General features: G+C 37.7%; 1 protein-coding gene across 6 annotated transcripts in view; it reads left to right on the forward strand.

Annotated features, from left to right (window-relative positions):
- Positions 1-12758, forward strand: part of AKAP11 (A-kinase anchoring protein 11) — a 42692-nt gene extending 29934 nt beyond the window's left edge. For 4 of the 6 annotated variants that reach the window (XM_068929731.1, XM_068929730.1, XM_068929729.1 and 1 more), the window contains 4 exons: positions 154-267; positions 1051-1097; positions 3515-3675; positions 8394-12758. In XM_068929731.1, coding sequence (XP_068785832.1) covers positions 154-267; positions 1051-1097; positions 3515-3675; positions 8394-8540 — 469 coding nt within the window. In that variant the 3' untranslated portion in view covers positions 8541-12758. The remainder of the gene's footprint in view (positions 1-153; positions 268-1050; positions 1098-3514; positions 3676-8393) is intronic. The other 2 variants (XM_068929732.1, XM_068929734.1) reach the window with 2 other exon arrangements.
- The last annotated feature ends 5649 nt before the right edge of the window (positions 12759-18407 follow it).

The following is an 18407-nucleotide window of genomic DNA, read 5'->3' on the forward strand; positions in this document are numbered from 1 at the left end:
TTGCGTTATTGTGCTCTGAATAGCACAGACAATCATGTTTGTACTCTGTTCCAGCAAACCTGTTTAGGAAGTTTCAACTCTAGCATTAAATATTTTGACAAAACAGCTTTGAGGAAAACAAAGGTTCTAGTTTGAGCTGTTGTTCTTTTCTAGTTCAGCTGTGTTCTCTTCTTCTCCTGGCAGTAATGGTAACAGCAGTAGCTGGAGCAGTCTTGGTTTAGAAGGGGATATGTATGAGGAGAATTTATCCTTTCCAACATCAGACAGGTTGGTTGAGTCCAGAAATATAAACCAGATGGATTCTTCATAATTAATGCATGAAATCATCATTTTTTTGAAGATAAGAATACAGTGCGTTTTTATGCTGATACATTATTCACACTCTTCTCACTTGATCGCAATATGATTTTTTTCATTAATTAATCCATACTGATTGGATAAATTCTGCTGTGCTAAACTGATGTTCTGTGTTCTGCTTGCGAAACGAGATCCCTTTCATGCATGTTCTTGCTTGCGATTTTACAAGCCTTCAGATTTACTTTTTCATGCAGTCTAGCACTTGCGTCCTACGGGATTTCTGTTTTTATTTTCCTTTAGCTTATGTAAACTTTCAGAATTGCTTGGTAATTGATTCTGTAGAACGCTTATGACGTACAGCTTTGAATAACCAACCTGTAGCTATTCATACTTGTGACCTAAGACTGCTCAGTCTTTTCACAAGTGAAGCGAAACTAAACTGTCCCCCTTAATTAAAAGCAAGGACTCTTTCTTATTTTAAAATGTCTTCATATTATATCTTTCTTCTTAACGCTTCTGCTGTTTCTTTCCTCTCCTTTCTTCCCTGAAGAGCAAATCTTGTAAACTTGTTGACAAGTCCACTTACAACGTGAAATGGTGTGAGAAACAAAGCTTCTTTTCATAGTCATTTTGTAATTCTTTTATGATCTTCATGTCCTTTAGTGATTCACCTTCATTACAGTCTTAGGATTGACTACACTTACTGTGCGTATAGTGCATTGTATTAAAATTTTTGTTTTACCTTTAAAATAGTGATGGAACAGAAGATAAAGATGAAGACTCCAAGGATGCTGTAGAAGGTAGTATCAGTTCCAGCACAGGCTACTGTTCTTGACTTGTACACTCTACGCTAGTTATTTTTCTTGATTCTTAGTCTGCAAAACAAGGTGGCAACTGTATTATCCATTATACTTCCTGTCAGTCAAGTGTCAGATGACACTTTTATGTTAATACTCTATAAACACTTCTTAATACACTGAAATTTACCACCTATGGGAAATGCTTGTCACTGTGATACTCAATGCATATTCTTAATGTAAGATAGTGAATGCAGATCAGCTTGTTGAAAGTATAAAATTGTATGCATGGAAAAATCTCTTTGGAAAATATTTGATATGAGCCATGGCAGCACGTCTGCATGACTATTCTCAAGGCACTGAAGAAGCTGTTATAATTGGCCATGTTAACCTTGGTAAAAGCAGTCATAAGAAAAGAAATGAAAAGACTTGGATTCAATATGTTTGTTATACTCTATTTCTTTTCAGTGAAATATAAAATAAGTTCTGTCTAGAAGCTTGTGACAGCCTACTGGTTTTGAGAGGAACTCCGTGTGGGTTCCAGCCTAAGGGTGAACTGCCAAAGGTTGTTACCTCAAATGAGGACAGGCCAAATACACAGTGCCTTGTTTATGTCTCAGCTTCTCAGTGTGAGTTTAGTTTCAAGATGAGCTGACGTTAGAGCAATTTGTAACAGAGCTGTTCTTTGTTTTGGGTGTATTCTGAAGATGAAATATCAGAGTTTCAGGAAACCTCTGTTATCTACTTATAGAGGAAATAGCCTTTTTGTATATCTTTGAATAGTTTTGATGTAGGCAGAAAGATGTATTTTTTAACTCCTGGAAGAGTGTATGGAATTTGAACCACACTTAAATGTTGTAATCCAATCTGACTGGCCGTTAGGGGTTTGTGAGGCTATAAGGAAGTTAACTAAATTTTTCAGTGTCTTTCTTTATCCACTAAAAATAATTATAACAAACCTATTTTCTGCTTTATAGGTTTCATATAGGTTTTCAGGACAACGTTGTTTTTTTGGTTATTGTTGACTAGAAACATTTCTGTGCCTAAATTATTTGAGTAAAATGGTGTTTGAATTTATTTCTTTATACAGTAAGGTGTCTCCTGAAGTGCAACAGACTGCTTCATGCTGTATTGCAGATTTCTTGCAAAACATTTCTAGTAAAGTTACAACAGTTTACTGCTTCATCATCTCACTGTTCATTTGAAAAGAGTATTTCTAGCTTCTTTTGTCATAGGACCGTTTAAATTGCATTCTGAGTAGAAAACGTTTCTAAATGGTGCTGTACATTTGGAAATCTGGTTATGTCAGTAGCTAGCTTGGCTTACTCTCAGGTAACTGCACCTTGATTTCTCTAGCGATTCTCTTGCGATACCTTACCGCAATGCTCTCCTTCCAGTAAGTGTCACTAATTTTTTTTATAATTGGTTTATTCTATAATATATTAGATTTTGGGGCTCCTAGACAAATGTTGTCTTCCACAAAAAGCACACTTGTGTTGACAGTTCACTAGGTAAATTCTCTCACCCTTTTGTTCCTGGGAAGATCTGTTTTGTCTTGCTTAACTTCGGCAGGTAGGAATGTATACCTTATGTCCTTGAATTTTATAAGGTTGATTGGAAGAGTAGTGAGATTAATGTAAACTGCACATTAATACTTAGTTTTGTTTCAAATGTATTCCGTATCTTTAAAGAGTTAAGTCATAATTCTAGACTACTACCTTCATTCTTACATATTGACTTCAGAAAGAACTTGGAGAGCCCTACACATATGCTTAGTCGGTTATGCCTGTGTGACAGAGGAGTACTGTGATGTCCGGATTACAAATGCAGACAGAGAACAGAAGATGGCGATGCTGTAGCTGTTCTTTGTTATTCATGCAACTGCTCTTTGAATACTGTGTTCATTTCTGGAATTCATGCTGTAAAGGAAGCATTGAAAAATTGGATAGGCCTCAGTAAACAACAGCACTGTATTTTGGCAAAACAGAGGCAGTCTGATCAGTCTGTTGCCTGTACAGGAAAGAATTCTGAAACACAAACATGATTAAATTTAGTAGATGAAGGCATTGCAAAAAGCAGCAGTTGGAAACTGAAATGATTGCTTGAAGCACAGTGTAAGAGGCCATTGCTCTTCAAACAGATTATGAAAGACTATTTTAAAGTCCTTATCACTTGGAATCTTGCATTAAAGATTAGATGCTTTTTTAATCTTCAGATATGTTTACAATCAACTGCAAATGGGATAAACTCTGCTTCTTGCACAGAAGAACAGAACATTTCAGACCCACGTGTTTTTTGCCCTTCATTATCTATATACACTAAAATGAAGTATTTAAGATAATATAGGTTGATAATGACATATAGCAATTATTTTAAGACAGTTTGGACCTCTAATTTGATCATTTTATTTTTAATGTTAGGTCTGGAGCAAATAAGAAAGACTTTAGCAATAGTGAATGTTGATCTGGAGCCAAATTTAGTGGATCTCGAGCTCAGAACAGCACTCCAGTGGCTGGCAGCTTCTGAAACAGAGGTGTCTAGCGTTCATTTTCATGACACTGCTACAAGGGAATTTGTCTTTGTAAGTACTTGGGCTTTAGCGGGGCGGAGGGAGAAGGATTTGCTATAGCAATTGTACCTTAATTGGGATTTGTTCTGTTATGTCAGCTATTTCTACTATATTTGCCATAAAGAAATATTTACTGTTGAGGAAAATCATTATATAAATCCTGAGAGGTCGAAGTAGAACAGCTGATTAATCTGTGCAAGTACCGTAAATAACATAGCATTAATTAAAGCTGAGTTTAACAGTGTATTTCTCGTTTCTTGTTTCACAAATTGTATCTTTTTTGGAGTAAGCCAAAGAAAGCAATTACAGTGTTCTTGTTTAGTGAAAAAAGGTTTGGGTTTTTTTTTAAGCAGTGATTATTTAGTGTTTGCTTTAATTGTCTATAAATTAATCTGAGAATTTGCTCATGCAACTGAATTTTAATTTAATATTCTGATGTGCTGTCTCAGATTTTTTTGCTAGCAAATATACATTTCTTATCAGAAAAAATTTTAGCTTCTAGTTAAACTTGATTTTAAGTATGCTTTTATTCTGGAAGCAATTTCAACCAAAACTATTAAGAAAGAAGACTCAAAAAAACTATTTCATTTTAGGAATGTTTGTTTTGGCTTTATACATTGAATTTAATACATGATGAAAGAGAAAGTGGAGCTTAAAAAGTCAGAGGTTTCAGCAATTTGTGTCTCTTAGGGAAGACCTGGAATTCTGTCATACAAACTGACCTGGAGATATTTCTATCACAAATACAAGATAGAAACTTATTCCTACAGAATTGTACAACTCATTCCTTTATGTGCCTACACAGCATTTAGTACATGAGACCTATGAAATACAGTTCATAGGTTATACAATAGGTAAATACAATAGGTTTCATACGTTTAGCCTATGAAATACAATTTTATATGTAGCTACTGAAAGGCTAGTATAACAGATATGAAGACATTGTCTCTAAGGGTGAGATTGCTTGGGATGATAATTTATCAGAGATACTATTTTGCAGCTTGTTAACAAATGAAAAAGAGTAAAGAAGACTCTTTAATGTGATGTCATTAGTATGTATTTTATAATGAAGATCTTGGCAAAAACAATTTGAGGTGCATATCAGTATCTAAGGAAGCAAAAGCTTGCTTTCAGTTCAGAAAACTACTTTTGAGGCTTCAACTAGGTGGTTTCCAAAGCTTGAATCCGCAGTGGCAGGGAAGTAGACTGGCAGGGAAGTAGAGGTCAGTATTACTAAACAGAAGATTTAGTCAGGTGAATGTGTACTTCAGTTACTGTAGATGTGCGTTAATAGGATACGAAGGGTATCTCTGAAGGTCAGTTTGGATCTTAGCTGGACTAAATTGCCCTAAGAGTGCCTTTTCTCTTCTTGGCTATAGAAAAAGTCCAGAAAATAATGCTCATTTTTGGATTTCTTTTGTGAATATAACTGTATGTGGTATATGTTCAAACTGAAGAGTAGGAAGCCTTGTTTTCTAATGTAAACTGACCCAGAAAACCGGGAAATATTTTTAGGCAAGTTGAAATAATGTCTCCCTGTTCTTCTTTTCTGGAGGTTGATATGTGTTTGATTTAAAATTATTTCAGAAATGTTTCTGTGGTACATTGTTATTTATGGTGGACTTCATGCCTTTATAAACTAGAAGGAAAAAAGTAGTAGTATTCTCAACAAATTGCCATTTCTGGTTTTATTTGGAATTATTGGGCTTAATCCTTCTATTCATGTTACTTCCCTGTTAGTTTGTCACTTTTCTGTGATCTGTATGTGATCCTGCAGTATATTTAACATGTTGGCCAAAATAGAGGGCAGGTGCTCCCTTCCCCCTGCCTCGCCAAAAGTCTTCTGCCGGGTCTGACTTCATTAGATTTTGAAGTTGGGAGGCTATTGAGTCAATGCCTAAAGATACTTAGAACAGATACGGTTAGCTAGCTGTATATCTGAAATCCTTTCCAGCTACCCTAAGAGAATATACTGAGAAGAGCACTCTGGAAAGCTGAAGTGTCTAGTGTGCATGCACTCCTAAAAATTGTAATATTTTTCTACTTGGTGCTTTGACTTCAATCATAAAGTGATACTTAGTTGGTAGCTATAGATAAAACAGACGACCTTCATGCAGGCAGTAGTCATGCAATCCAGAAAATGTTAAAGTAATGGATTGATCCTTTTGATTTTACATTTTCTTGTTTTTGATTTTTGTTTTGTTTTTCCTCCAAATGTGTTATTTTAAAATGAATTGAAATCCTGCTTTTTCCCTTTTGGGGGCACGGAAATGTTATCTCTTTTTATTCCATCTGATCTCCTGGTCAGAGTGTGTAACACTGCGTCTTTACAGATTTGTGTCCTTGTCCTCTGTTGGAGTGTCTTCTGCCAAACCCCAGAACTTCACCTGTCATGTTAGTCTGACTCCACATCTCTCACCGTTTCTTGGGCCTTGAGGCAAAGTAGAGGTGTTGCAGAACACTATTTCTGTTTGAATGACCTAGCATAGGAAAGTTAGGGCACTTATAAGTATCATTTTCTTGAAAACTTTTTTTGGAAGTAAAAATGTAAAAACAAATTGTCAGATTTAAAGCTTAGAGAATAAGGCCTATCTGAAAGGATTCTTGTCATTTAATAAGGCTGTTTTGAAAATAGACTATTCTTTCAGGATTATATTAATAAAAATGAGATACTGATTAGTACAAAATAAGAAGTCTTACAGCTATTCCCAAGCTGAGCCCAGTGAACTTTGGCCAAATTGAGGTTCTTAAATTAGAAATTGTTATTCTCTGTTCCTTCAGTAGTAAACACAGGCACCTCCAGAGGGCGCCACAGCCTAGCAAAAAATTGAATTGACCTTTACAGATGGTGATCTCTCTCCAGCTGAAGGGTTTGTTGATCATGTCGTAGGTACTTTGATAAGGTACCTAAGCGATGTGGGGAATGAGTCTGGGCTTTAGATCTCACAGAAAACAAGAATTTTCACTGAAAGCAGTTAGAAGGTTCCAGAATAGAAGAAAAGCTTAGAAGCTAGCTTAGAAGCTAGCTGATCACGGTATGATAATAAGCCTCTGATATGACATCGCTCTGTGAAAGACAAAAGTACTCCTAGCATAAATCAGGCAGTATTTGATTTTTAATCAGATCATATCTAGCTATTTTAGAATTCCTGGTTTCTATTTTGAATAAATTTCAGTATTTCACTTGTCTAACAGTAGGAAACAGATCAGTCAGAAGTGATGGGATTGATTCTTGAACACTAAATTAAAACCAAGATCAGTGAAGGCAGGTCTGTGTGTCCTATGATCATGTCTTCTAATGTGATTTGTAAAACTAAACAGAAACTTTGCAGTATATTTGACTAAACAGGTTTTTGGACATTAGCCAAACTTCTCTCTGTCATAAGACAAATTGCAATTTCCTTATAAACCAACAATCACCCTTTACAAAATAACTGTGTTGTAGACAGTGAAATGTTTGTTTCCTGTGGTGTATTTAAATTTCACAAATATTTCAGGGAAATAATTTCAGATTTCAGTTGTCTTCAGAATATGCTTACATAGAATATATGTTTTTTTGCACTGAGAAGATATTTCAATATTGAGGAGATATTGTTCACAAGATTAGATGGCTGTGGTTTTTTTGCTTGTTCAGGTATGTCCTATGTGTTAACTGCTATTTGTACATATTTTCTAGGAGTAGCTTTTGTACAACTGAAAATACAGCCTAAAATGTTTCCTGTCCATGCCATTCTTAGCTGTTCCTTTATCTATGTTGTTGCAGTCTGAACATTATCTAGGTGAAGAAGCAGAGAGAAATTGTTTTCCTCTTCATTTTCAGAATTTCATACCTCGTTTTGACAAGTTTCATAGAAGAATCCTTAAGAATTTCTAATTTGGTAGATGTGGGATCTGTTTTCCTGAACTTTCTTTGGGAATTTTTTTAATATAGGATATCATGATGGAGACTATAAAAAGCAATAAAATTCTACAGTTCCAAAAAATAAGTAGGATAAATGTTATGTAAAATTTTCTACTAAATGCAGCCTTGACAGTTATCCAGAAAGCTGCCCATAATTATTTAATTAGTAAAAGTTTTCACTCTTGGACAAAATGGCAAGTTCATCTGTGTCTTAGGGTAGGCTTTCTTCTGTATATAGCTGATCTTGACAACATAATCAAGGAAAGTTTCTTGCCTGGACGCCGAGGAAAAGTTGTTTTTGACTATACTGGCCTCTGCTTCCACGTGGTAGTTTAACTTAATCCTCACCTTTTCCTCTCCCCCAAGACGCTATAATTTCCTAACTCTGAAGACACTGTTTCCTTTGAGGGTAGCATCTGTGCCACCCAAACCACACTATATGTTGTGAAAGGAAAATCCACATCCTTTTATTAAGACTGAGTTTTGTCTTTTTATATGTGCATTATTGGGATGGGAGCGGTAGTGAATGTCTTAATCTTGTGTTCAGGATTTCCTGTTTTCTGCAGTCTTGATGAACCACAGCCCTCATACCTATGGCACCACATCATTTGAAAATGTCACTCCCTTCAGAAGAAATTTCTCTGAAAACTGCCCTAAAGAGAAGTGCTTGATCCTTGAGGAAGTTCTTGTTTTTATAGCTGTGGGATTAATGATTAACTCTTTACAGTTGTTCTCTTATGAGCTAATGTTTCAAGAATAGCTTCTATAACTCCTAATTGGGATGTACCAGTATAAATACTTTGTTTTGTGTTCCCCATCTCCCCTTCAGCTTTCCAGAAGACTGCGAGAAAGAGATTGGAAAGTTGGAGATCTCTTGCAAGCAGTGCTGGAATACTGTGAAATATTAGAGAAGGCATCTGACGAAGAACAAGTCCTAAATAAGTCTTTGGTTGGTTGGCTTCTGGAAAATGTCTGAAAAATCCAAAGATGCAACGTTCTTTGCTTCATTCCCCTTTTAAAAGACAAGAAGAACAGATATGTAATGTAAAACTTAACTGATGAATGTTCTAGTAATTGTCAACACTTAGAAGACTTTGAGGTGAAAGTCAAAATAGCTGTGCTGTGCTTTGTGATACTGTGTACATGATGTGTTTATGCAGTTCATAATTGGTGTTGTCCACCCACACATGACTTGTATTTACTGCTGTGTTCAGGCCATTGAAATAGTTTATGAAAAAATACCTTGTCTGTGCTAGCAGTTCAGAGGTGACGGTCTCAGGCGTGATATTCAGGATTTGCTCTGTACCAGGCTAGCTCTCTTTCCTGTTTTGAGGTGTGCTAAATTCACAGCGGGTCTAAGAGCACTGATGGAGAGTTCTGGAAAATCTTGCTGCAGACACTAAGGAAATTACCGCTCTTTGCCAGGTGTTACATGCCCATGGGCAGCGTTGGCAGGTGGAAAATTGTCACAGTGCCCAAGGAGCGTCTTAATGCAGTCTAGCTTCCTAGCTGCCTTTATCACGTTTAACTATATGTGAAGATGTGTAATTCTGCACTAAAATCATTGAAGTGCAAGTATGTGTTCCCTTTTGTTGACTACTGTACTTCTGGCAGCAGGGCAGAGTAGGTAGCTGAAGGTAACTTCCTAAATCTTGCTTCAGCAAGGTTCGCGAAAGCTTGCCTATCAAGTTTAAATTGCTCAGTTTTTTTGTTTATTTGTTTTTTTAACTAAAGCGTTTTGTTTACTTCTATGGCATTAATTTTGTGTCTGAAAAGTTCATATGTTAGTCTTACACACTGATAGGTTAAAAGTAGCAAACAGGTTCTCCCCCCCCCCCCCCCCCCCATGAGAATTTTGGCCATCTTTGTCTCCATAGATAAGTTTTCTTCATTGAAAAGATAACTTTGTTACTCCATGAGCACTTCAGAGTTAGTGAAGAGAGAAGGTTAATTAAGACGTTAAGGGGAAAATTGCTGCCAACTGATTTTTCATTTTTCTTAACTACCTTTGCTATTTTTTAAGGCACTTTTAATCAAGTCTTTTTTAGCAGTCTAATCTAAAGGTTTTGTACCAGTGCTGCTGACTTGCATTTCCGTTGGAGGGAAAATCTGGATCTTTACATGTCCTATGGTTTGGAAGTGAATTTTGGGTTTTTGTACATCCTTTGAGACAAAAAGGCACTTGATGATAGTTACAATGCTGCTATCTCATATGAGTTTTCACATCACTTGCAAGAGAATCATGGAGTCTGACTTACTTTGGATGAATAAAAGCATTTTAATAGCTGTTTCGTAGAAAAAATATACTGTTGATAGGTGTGCAAGTCTCCTGACTTGGGTCCAGACCCTGAGAAATGGAGTTCTTAAATCTATTCATGAATTTTAGTGGAATATGTACAATTTGGATTCCCTTTACTTGCAAAATTACTGTGAGACATCACACTGGTAAGCTCAAAAGCAGGCTCCTTGCGATGTCTTTGTGTTTCAGAAAGGCATCCTGCTGTTCGTTAAAGGTTTTTTTTTTACAGGAACCTGGTATATTTTAGTCCTTCCTTTGTCATCTGGACTTGAAAAGAAACCCTGCCTTGGACCTCACAAAGTTCATCTTTCCAACAGAATTGAAGATTTTTTTAAATTTTTAAAATCCACACATGTATACATTTGTATATGTATTTGTATGTATGAAACCTCACCTATGTGGACATTTAACCTAAAACTTTATTTTAAAATTCTGTATTATGTTCATAGTTTATTACTTCATCTTATATGTCATTTCCCTGATTGAAAGACCTACATATGCCATGTGACAAGAAAGAATGAAAAACATCATAGGCTATTTTTCCTTGTTATGTAGGCAATATAATGTTAAGCACTAGGACTATCTCTCGAGCCTATAGGGGAGAAAAAAGTTCTCTTAATTTCTGTGTTTGGAAGATAGGGCTAATAACAAATTTTGAAGGGTTGTACAAAAGCTGTCTTGGTTATTTGAGTTTTTTTGTTTTCCTCCTCGATTCTCCTGTATTTTCCTTTTAAAGGATGTAGCTTTTGAGAATGTTGAATTTCAAGTTTAGTTTCAGATAAAAATTTGAAACCATTTTTTGGTCATCACATCTTCTGTTTAACAGACCAAAAATGTACTTACAGACATACATTTTAAGTTTAAAGTTTAAATGTCAAGAATGTAAAATACTAAGAACAGTGCCTCAGGGCTAAACTTTTTTCTGATTTTTGGTCGCTTGCATTCCCACCAAAGTGAAATTTCAGGAAATGAAGATGCAATGGGATTAGTATAGTGTTTCTATATGTATCCAAAATCAAAAGAGAAGTTCAGGATGTCGTAAGTGTACAAATAAATAGATTTTTTTAAAAAATCAGGAACAGCTGGTTTTTAACTGATTGATTTGGTATGTTGGATTTTATAAAGTTGATGAAGTTGTTTTTAATCACTTTTCTGGAGAAAGGCAGTACACTCTGCAGTTCCCAAAGCTTACAATGATCTAAAAATTTAAGTAGACAATAGTTGTGCTCAAAAATTCATCATGTAACTCTGTTGGTGTTATGTTAAGGAAGAATTTGATTTATTAGCCTCTGAGGAATGTAGTAGAGTTTCCAAATTTACATGAGAAAAATGTGTTGTAAAATACTTGATTTTTACTTTCAAGAACAGCGGTTTTCTACACAAATTGTTTTAAATTTGTGTTCTTTAGGCTTTGACTCTTTTCTGTTGGGTATCAAAATTGGAAAAGCATTTAAACTGGCTTGGTACAATTATAATAATTTAGTAATAGCAATAGGAAACGTTATTCCGATTAAATCTAATTGGTGTTGTCTGTCTTCTTAGTAAGAAAGTAATTTTTTTACTGGACTGCATCTTAAATTACATCATTACTGAGTTTATTTAAAACACCTGAACACAAATACAGATGTGTAGATGAACTGTAAAAACACGAAGGGCCTAATTTCAGTCTGTTTAACGTGGACAAATCTGCTTTATAAACAAACATAATAATGAAGTAGGATTTGCCTCATCTTGCATTTTTTTCTGCATGGGAAACCTGACTTGGAAATTTAATTTTAGGTTGAGGAAAATATATATTATTCTAGAAAAACAACCTTTTCTTCATGCATACATTTCGTATTTTGAAAGGTGGAGGTGTTTTGATATGCTTTGTAAGATTCCATAGAAGAAGCACTTTGAAAATATTCCCTCTGTAAATTAGCACTAAAAGTGGCCATGTTTAAACCAACTTTAAAACATTGAGAAAGGGGTGCATACACAATACAAAAATGTGCATAGAGCCTTAACGTTAGAAAAACAAAACAAAACCATATGCTAAAATTAAGGACTACCTACTGTCCCAAAGTGAGGATGTGAAAAAGCTAAGGCCATGTACTTAAATGTAATTTGCATAGTATCTTTGTTCTTGAGATTAAGAAGATTGTATGAGCTTTAAAAAACACACAGGCACACAGACACACAGACACACACAGACACTGTGTCATTCCGAGGCTGACTAGGTCTCCCAAAGATAGTATCAGATTTTAAATGTTACATTTTCTAATGTAACTTTGTATGGGACCTTTTCTATAAATAGATGCATATTGTTGGAGATGGGAACACAGTACATAGTAAACACAGTCACCAGCGCAAGAAGAACTAGTTTTACAAAGGTGATTTGCAAAGAAAAACACAAGTTTCAGGAATGATTTTCTTTTAATGTAAGAATTCTAGCTTTTCAGCAGGAGCCACTACTGTCAAGCTTTTACTGTACTTGAGCTCTGAAGAGGCAAGTACAGAGCCCAGCCACTGTAGTCACTTTATTTTGTACCATCTTTGTACATTCCTGTTGTATAGCTGGAGTTGTAGTTTTAGAGGGCCTTTGTTCTGTTGTAATGTCTGAATAGTATTTAATACTAAAATTTATTATAACTTGCTGGAACGGCTGCTTATTTGTGCAGTGTTACAGTAATTCACAGCCCGGTTAGTGATGCAATTGTATGCCAGAAGCAATTTGAATAACTATGTTTATGTAATTGTACTCAATGAATATGAAGGTCTTGTACTGTATAATGGTGACAAGTTTTGCCATTTTAGTAATTTAACAGTATATTCAGTTTTCAGATTATGAACTCCAGGTTGCACTAAATTTGTCCTTGTTTTAGCAGTGGCTTAAATAAAACACATTTCACTGGCTTCAAGAGAACTGTCATTTGTTGTCAATCTTAGACCCCCCCCCCCCCCCCAATTCTTGCAACTAAGATCGGCCTAGTGGCTGTGTGAAGGAACTTGAAGAATGACATAGTAAATGGTGCTAGTGCATCAGTAGATGGCATACTTCTTACAGGATTAAATTAGCATCCAGGAAGGATGTTGGAACTCTTTTACTGTCTTTGGGTTGAAAGGTAAAACCAGCATTCTGGTCACTTGAAGTAAAGATTTGCATGGATTCTGTAAGGAGAGATTGGGCAAGAAATCCATTATAATAATTCAGTATAAAGAAAGACACTAATAACCTGTCTGCATAAATCTCTTACACTTAGCTACTGGACATAATATGTTGATGTCCTGCCTGAAAGCTATGTCAGGGAGATTGGCTTAGTTCCCAAGGTGCTGCTATTTGCATGTGGAGTGAGGTTAGTCTTCAGCACACGGTATGCTATTTGCCATAAAAGCCAACTTTGGAGTCTTCTGGATAAATACAAGAAGATGATGCTAATGGAAATATGTTGTATGAAACACAGTGTTTCTCAGGCTCATTGAAAATCCTCGAGTATTTTAGTATCTTGTGTAATACATTCAGGAACCTAGGTTTACCAGGCAACATATTGTCGAGTACTGCAAAATCATAATGCTGATCAAAGATGTTGTATACAGATAATTTGTAAGATTTAGTTTAAACTGTTACTGCAGATATAGTTAAAATGCATTGATGTAGCTGCGTAGCAAATTATCAATTGCAGCAGGATTTCATTTCAAGAATTAGGATTTTTTTTTGCTAAAGCTATTTTTAAACCAGTAGTTGTACCCAGTTCCGCAAGAATCCTTTTTTGCAATTTTTGCTTCATGGAGTTTGTATCCAACAAGAGCATTCTTTTGCATTATTATCATACCTATTTAGAAGATATTTGTGTTTGAGTAATACTTCAGGTTCAACTGTGTAGAAAATGTGTTAAGCGAATTGAGCAAACATTTAGTTTGCTCCTAAAATATTGTACAGCCAGAAAAAGTGGAGTAGCATGTTTGGAGACAAAAAAAAAGATTTATTGAAGGAGAAGGGTATATGCATGTGGAAGATTACTTGAATTTTTTTTTTTTTCTTCCTGCCTGGTCTTTTTCTTTCTTTTGACAGTCTGGTTCTGGCTGACTTTGTTCAACCACAGAACAGTATCCATGCACTTTCTTTAACCTTGGTGTATTAAATTGAGACTTGAGTCTCCAGCCTGTTCCGTAGTCTTCCCTCAACACGTGTATTACTCTTATCTCCTGCTGCCTTTGCCCGTACGTTCCTCCTCATCCATAGCCTGAGCTTTTGGTGTGACTGAATTCCATGTTGGTTACTGCTCTGCGCCTCGAATTGGAAGGTGGCTAGGGAAAATGAGTCATGCTGAGGCTGAAGAAACGTGCCCTGAACACTGACCTTGCTGGTTATTTATTGAATGCGGGTTAATCAAATGCTATCTCTTCCTCTGCTGTTCAGACAAACCACAAAGTGTGTGACTATGTGGGGCAAGGGAACTAACAATGACAAGCATGAGACTAGTGTCTGTGGTGAAGGTACTGCTTATCCAGTCCATGAGCATGTGACACTTTTCCCCAGGAATTATAAAGGTTGAAACTGGAGCCTTCAGGTAGCCAGAATAAATGGTCTATCTTGCCTCCATTCCTCCCAAAGTGACTGCTGCTGCTTCTAGGACTGTGAAATAGTTTTTTAGTAGTATTATTTCTGGGGGGTGGGGGGAAGGGGCAAAAGAAAACGCTTGTGTAGGTGACCTGACTTGATTTCTTGAAGTTCCAATGTTACAGCCGATAAGATGAATATCTAGAATGAAATGGTGTGATAATGTGGTATTTTTACTTCTGTCTGTTGCAGTAGTCCATTTATTATGAATCTCTTATTTTGTACAGTCTCCACCTCCTATAACCTCCAAGTATCATCCCACACTTTCTTTGCGGCTATTGCTTGTTTCTGCTTACTTCTGTCTCTTGCCCAATTTGTAGCATGGCTGCTGCCTTCTGCTTCTTTCCTGACCCTGCTCTGTTGTCCTGATGTGACTTCTGGCCTTCTCGTTCTTGGCCGGCGGAAGTGGTTAAAACCAATAAGGGGAGTCTTCTCAGTTGGGAGGCTATGGAATAAGGCTGCCTACCAGAAATCGTCAAGCACTGAAGAAGAACCAAACTTGCTTTTGGCTGAGTTTTTTACTCCTGAAGGAAAGTAATCTGTGGTTGCTTTGGTTTGGAACCCAGCGTATTGCTTGCAAAACCCTTAGATTTTATGCTGATCTGAAAGCAACTTTTAAGTTGATACTGAAGTATGATGTAAATTTAACATACTACATTATTTGTGTGGATGTATATTTGGAGTGCTGCATGACAATTGCTTCCAGGCACAGACAGGGCAAAATTCATTCCTTGTGAGTGCTGGAGAAGTCCCAGTAGTCTCACCCACTTACATCAGGTCTCAGTTTAGATGGTAATGCTTAATAACAAACCGTAGACGCAATTCTAGATATCTCTGTTTCTGAGAAGGATATATTTTCATATTATTGCCCCATAGTACTACGCTCTGAGCAGATGCTGCAACTGAATTGATTAACCACATAAAATCGGTCACGTTGCTCATGCTGCTCCAAAAATGCTAATGCAATATGGACAGAAATACAATGAAGAACCATCTCCTCACCCTGGAAATTGGAGATACAGAAGAGATGTATAATGCTTCTTTTGGAAAGTGGAATATGACTTTCTGGAAAATAAATTGCGGAAGAAGTTCGTCCCGGTATAATTGTTTGAAGCAATTATTTCCAGAGAAATGGCGCTACTCAACTGTCCTGTTAAACAGACCTCTTTAAAGTACGTTATACAATATGTATCAGAGAAGAGTTAATTTTACATTAGTAAATGTACTGGAGTTCAAAGGCACTGTGCACAAGACAGCTTCTAAGGTCACAGCCACAAGATTGAGAGAGATTTACCTAATGTTTCTGTCGTAACAGGAAATGCCCATTTTGGATGCGGTTGCCTTAGGAGCTTTGGGATGTAACTGGTTTATATCCCAATTTAATGCTGTAACCTGGAGAGTGAAGAATGTATCTTCAGGGTGGTGAGAGTCATGAAACAGTTAAGCTTGAGACATCCTGACCAGCTTCGTACATGCTTGCATCTTCAGCGAAACCTTTTTTCCTGTGACTGCCTGAGAAAATAAAGAGGTGGGTGTTGGAAATTCCCCAAGAAGTCTGCAGGGCCCTGATCAGTGTGATCAAAGTGCCTTTGAGAGGCTCTTATAAATATGGTTTTAGAGAAGAATTAATCATAATTTCTGTTTAAAATTATTTTATGAACTTTTTTCCTTCTCCTTTAAGTTTTGGAATGCTGCTGTTTATGGTATACGCCTGACTTGTAGTTGGTGTGTTCAAAGTTTGACTTACTTCATTTTTCAGTGTATTACCTTTCTGCAACTCTTAAGAGAAAATTTAAGTGCATTGAGAAGTCATCCTTGCTGCAGTCATTCAGTTTACACTGGATGAGTATTTTAGATTAATTAGAGAAATAACCTTTGGTCTGAGTAGATGAGTCAGCAATAAGAAGGTTGTTTATCATCATCATTAATTTGTAATTTTCTTTCCTAAAATATGAACCTTTTTTTTTTTAGATAACTAGACTAGAAATGCACTATGGCTAAAGCTCCTATAATTATATCTAATTAACACAGAGAAAAAGAAGGAGAATGAACAGTGGTCATAACACTGTCCTGACCCTGGCAGCTCAGTTAATTTGAACATGAATTAATTTCCTGCTGCTATCTTCTATTTGCAAGTTCAGTGTTCAAACACACAATCCTGTCATAAAGTCAACGTCCGTTTTAATATCTGCAATTTTCTAATCTCAGGATGTTGAGAAGAGAGGCACAGTATGGTCACAGCATTTTTGGAAGCGTTTACCATTAAAAAAAAAAAGAAAGAAAAAAAGACAATTCTTGACTGTGGATACCCAGTTTATACTGCAGAGCTGAGTTTCTATGTGGGTGTGATACTGATACCTAAAATCTCATACCAACGGTACTGGAAGCAGAAATCACTGCAGTAATACTATTTCCATAGCGTTTTGCTTTCTTCTGGGTATAGCTAAGTTACTGTGCATATAGGGACAGAGAGGTCCCTTGGCAAGTGAAATTTTAATAGAATAGTATATCTTGTACTGTGAGCAAACTTGTGCAAACTTAACACCCACAAGTCCATGGGCCCCGATGGAATGCACCCATTGAGTGCTGAGGGAGCTGGCAAGCATCATTGTTAGGCCACTCTTGATCATTTTTGAAAGGTCATGGAGAACAGGAGAGGTGCCTGAGGACTGGAAGAAAGCCAGTGTCACCCCAGTCTTCAAAAAGGGCAAGAAGGAGGAACCAGGGAAACTACAGGCCTGTCAGCCTCACCTCCATCCCTGGAACGGTGATGGCACAGCTCATCCTGGAGGCCATCACTGAGCATGTGGAGGACAAGAAGGTGATCAGGAGTAGTCAGCATGGATTCCCCAAAGGGAAATCATGCTTGACCAATCTGAGAGCCTTCTCTGATGGAATGAGTGGCTGGGGAGAGGAGGCGAGAGCAGTGGATGTTGTCTTTCTGGACTTCAGCAAGGCTTTGGACACTGTCTCCCATCACATCCTCATAGGCAAGCTCAGGAAGTGCAGGCTCGATGGCGAGGTGGATTGAGAACAGTCTGGATGGCCGAGCTCAGAGGGTTGTGGTCAGTGGCGCAGAGGCTAGTTGGAGGCCTGTAGCTAGCGTTGTCCCCCAGGGGTCAGTCCTGGGTCCAGTCTTGTTCAACGTGTTCATCAGTGACCTAGATGAAGGGACAGAGTGCATCCTCAGCAAGCTTGCTGGTGATACTAAACTGGGGGAAGTGGCTGACACACCGGAAGACTGTGCTGCCCTTCAGAGGGACCTGGACAGGCTGGAGAGGTGGGCGGAGAGGAACCTCCTGCAGTTCAAGAAAGGCAAGTGCAAGGTCCTGCACCTAGGCAGGAATAACCCCATGCACGAGGACAGGCTGGGGGCTGGCCTACTGGAAAGCAGCTCTGTGGAAAAAGACCTGGGAGTCCCAGCGGACAAGTTGAGCATGAGGCAGCAATGTGCCCTCGTGGCCAAGAAGGCCAAGGGTGTCCTGGGGCTTCATTAGGCAGAGTGCTGCCAGCAGGTCGAGGGAGGTGATCCTGCCCCTTTCCTCAGCCCTGGGGAGGCCTCACCTGGAGTCCTGTGTCCAGTTCTGGGCTCCCCAGGACAAGAGAGACATGGCACTCCTGGAGAGAGTCCAGCGGAGGTCTACAAAGATGCTGAGGGGACTGGAGGAAAGGCGGAGGGAGCTGGGCCTGTTCAGCCTGGAGAAGAGAAGACTGAGGGGCGATCTCATCAATATATACAAATATCTAAAGGGAAAGTGTCAAGAGAATGAGGCCAGTCTCTTCTCTGTGGTGCCCAGCGACAGGATAAGAGGCAACAGGCACCAACTGAACCACAGGCAGTTCCATCTGAACCTGAGGAAAAACTTCTTTCCTGTGAGGGTGGCAGAGCACTTGACCAGGTTGCCCAGAGAGGTTGTGGAGTCTCCTTCCCTGGAGATATTCAA

This window comes from Struthio camelus, chromosome 1 (genome assembly GCF_040807025.1).
Source record: "Struthio camelus isolate bStrCam1 chromosome 1, bStrCam1.hap1, whole genome shotgun sequence".
NCBI classification, from domain to species: domain Eukaryota; kingdom Metazoa; phylum Chordata; class Aves; order Struthioniformes; family Struthionidae; genus Struthio; species Struthio camelus.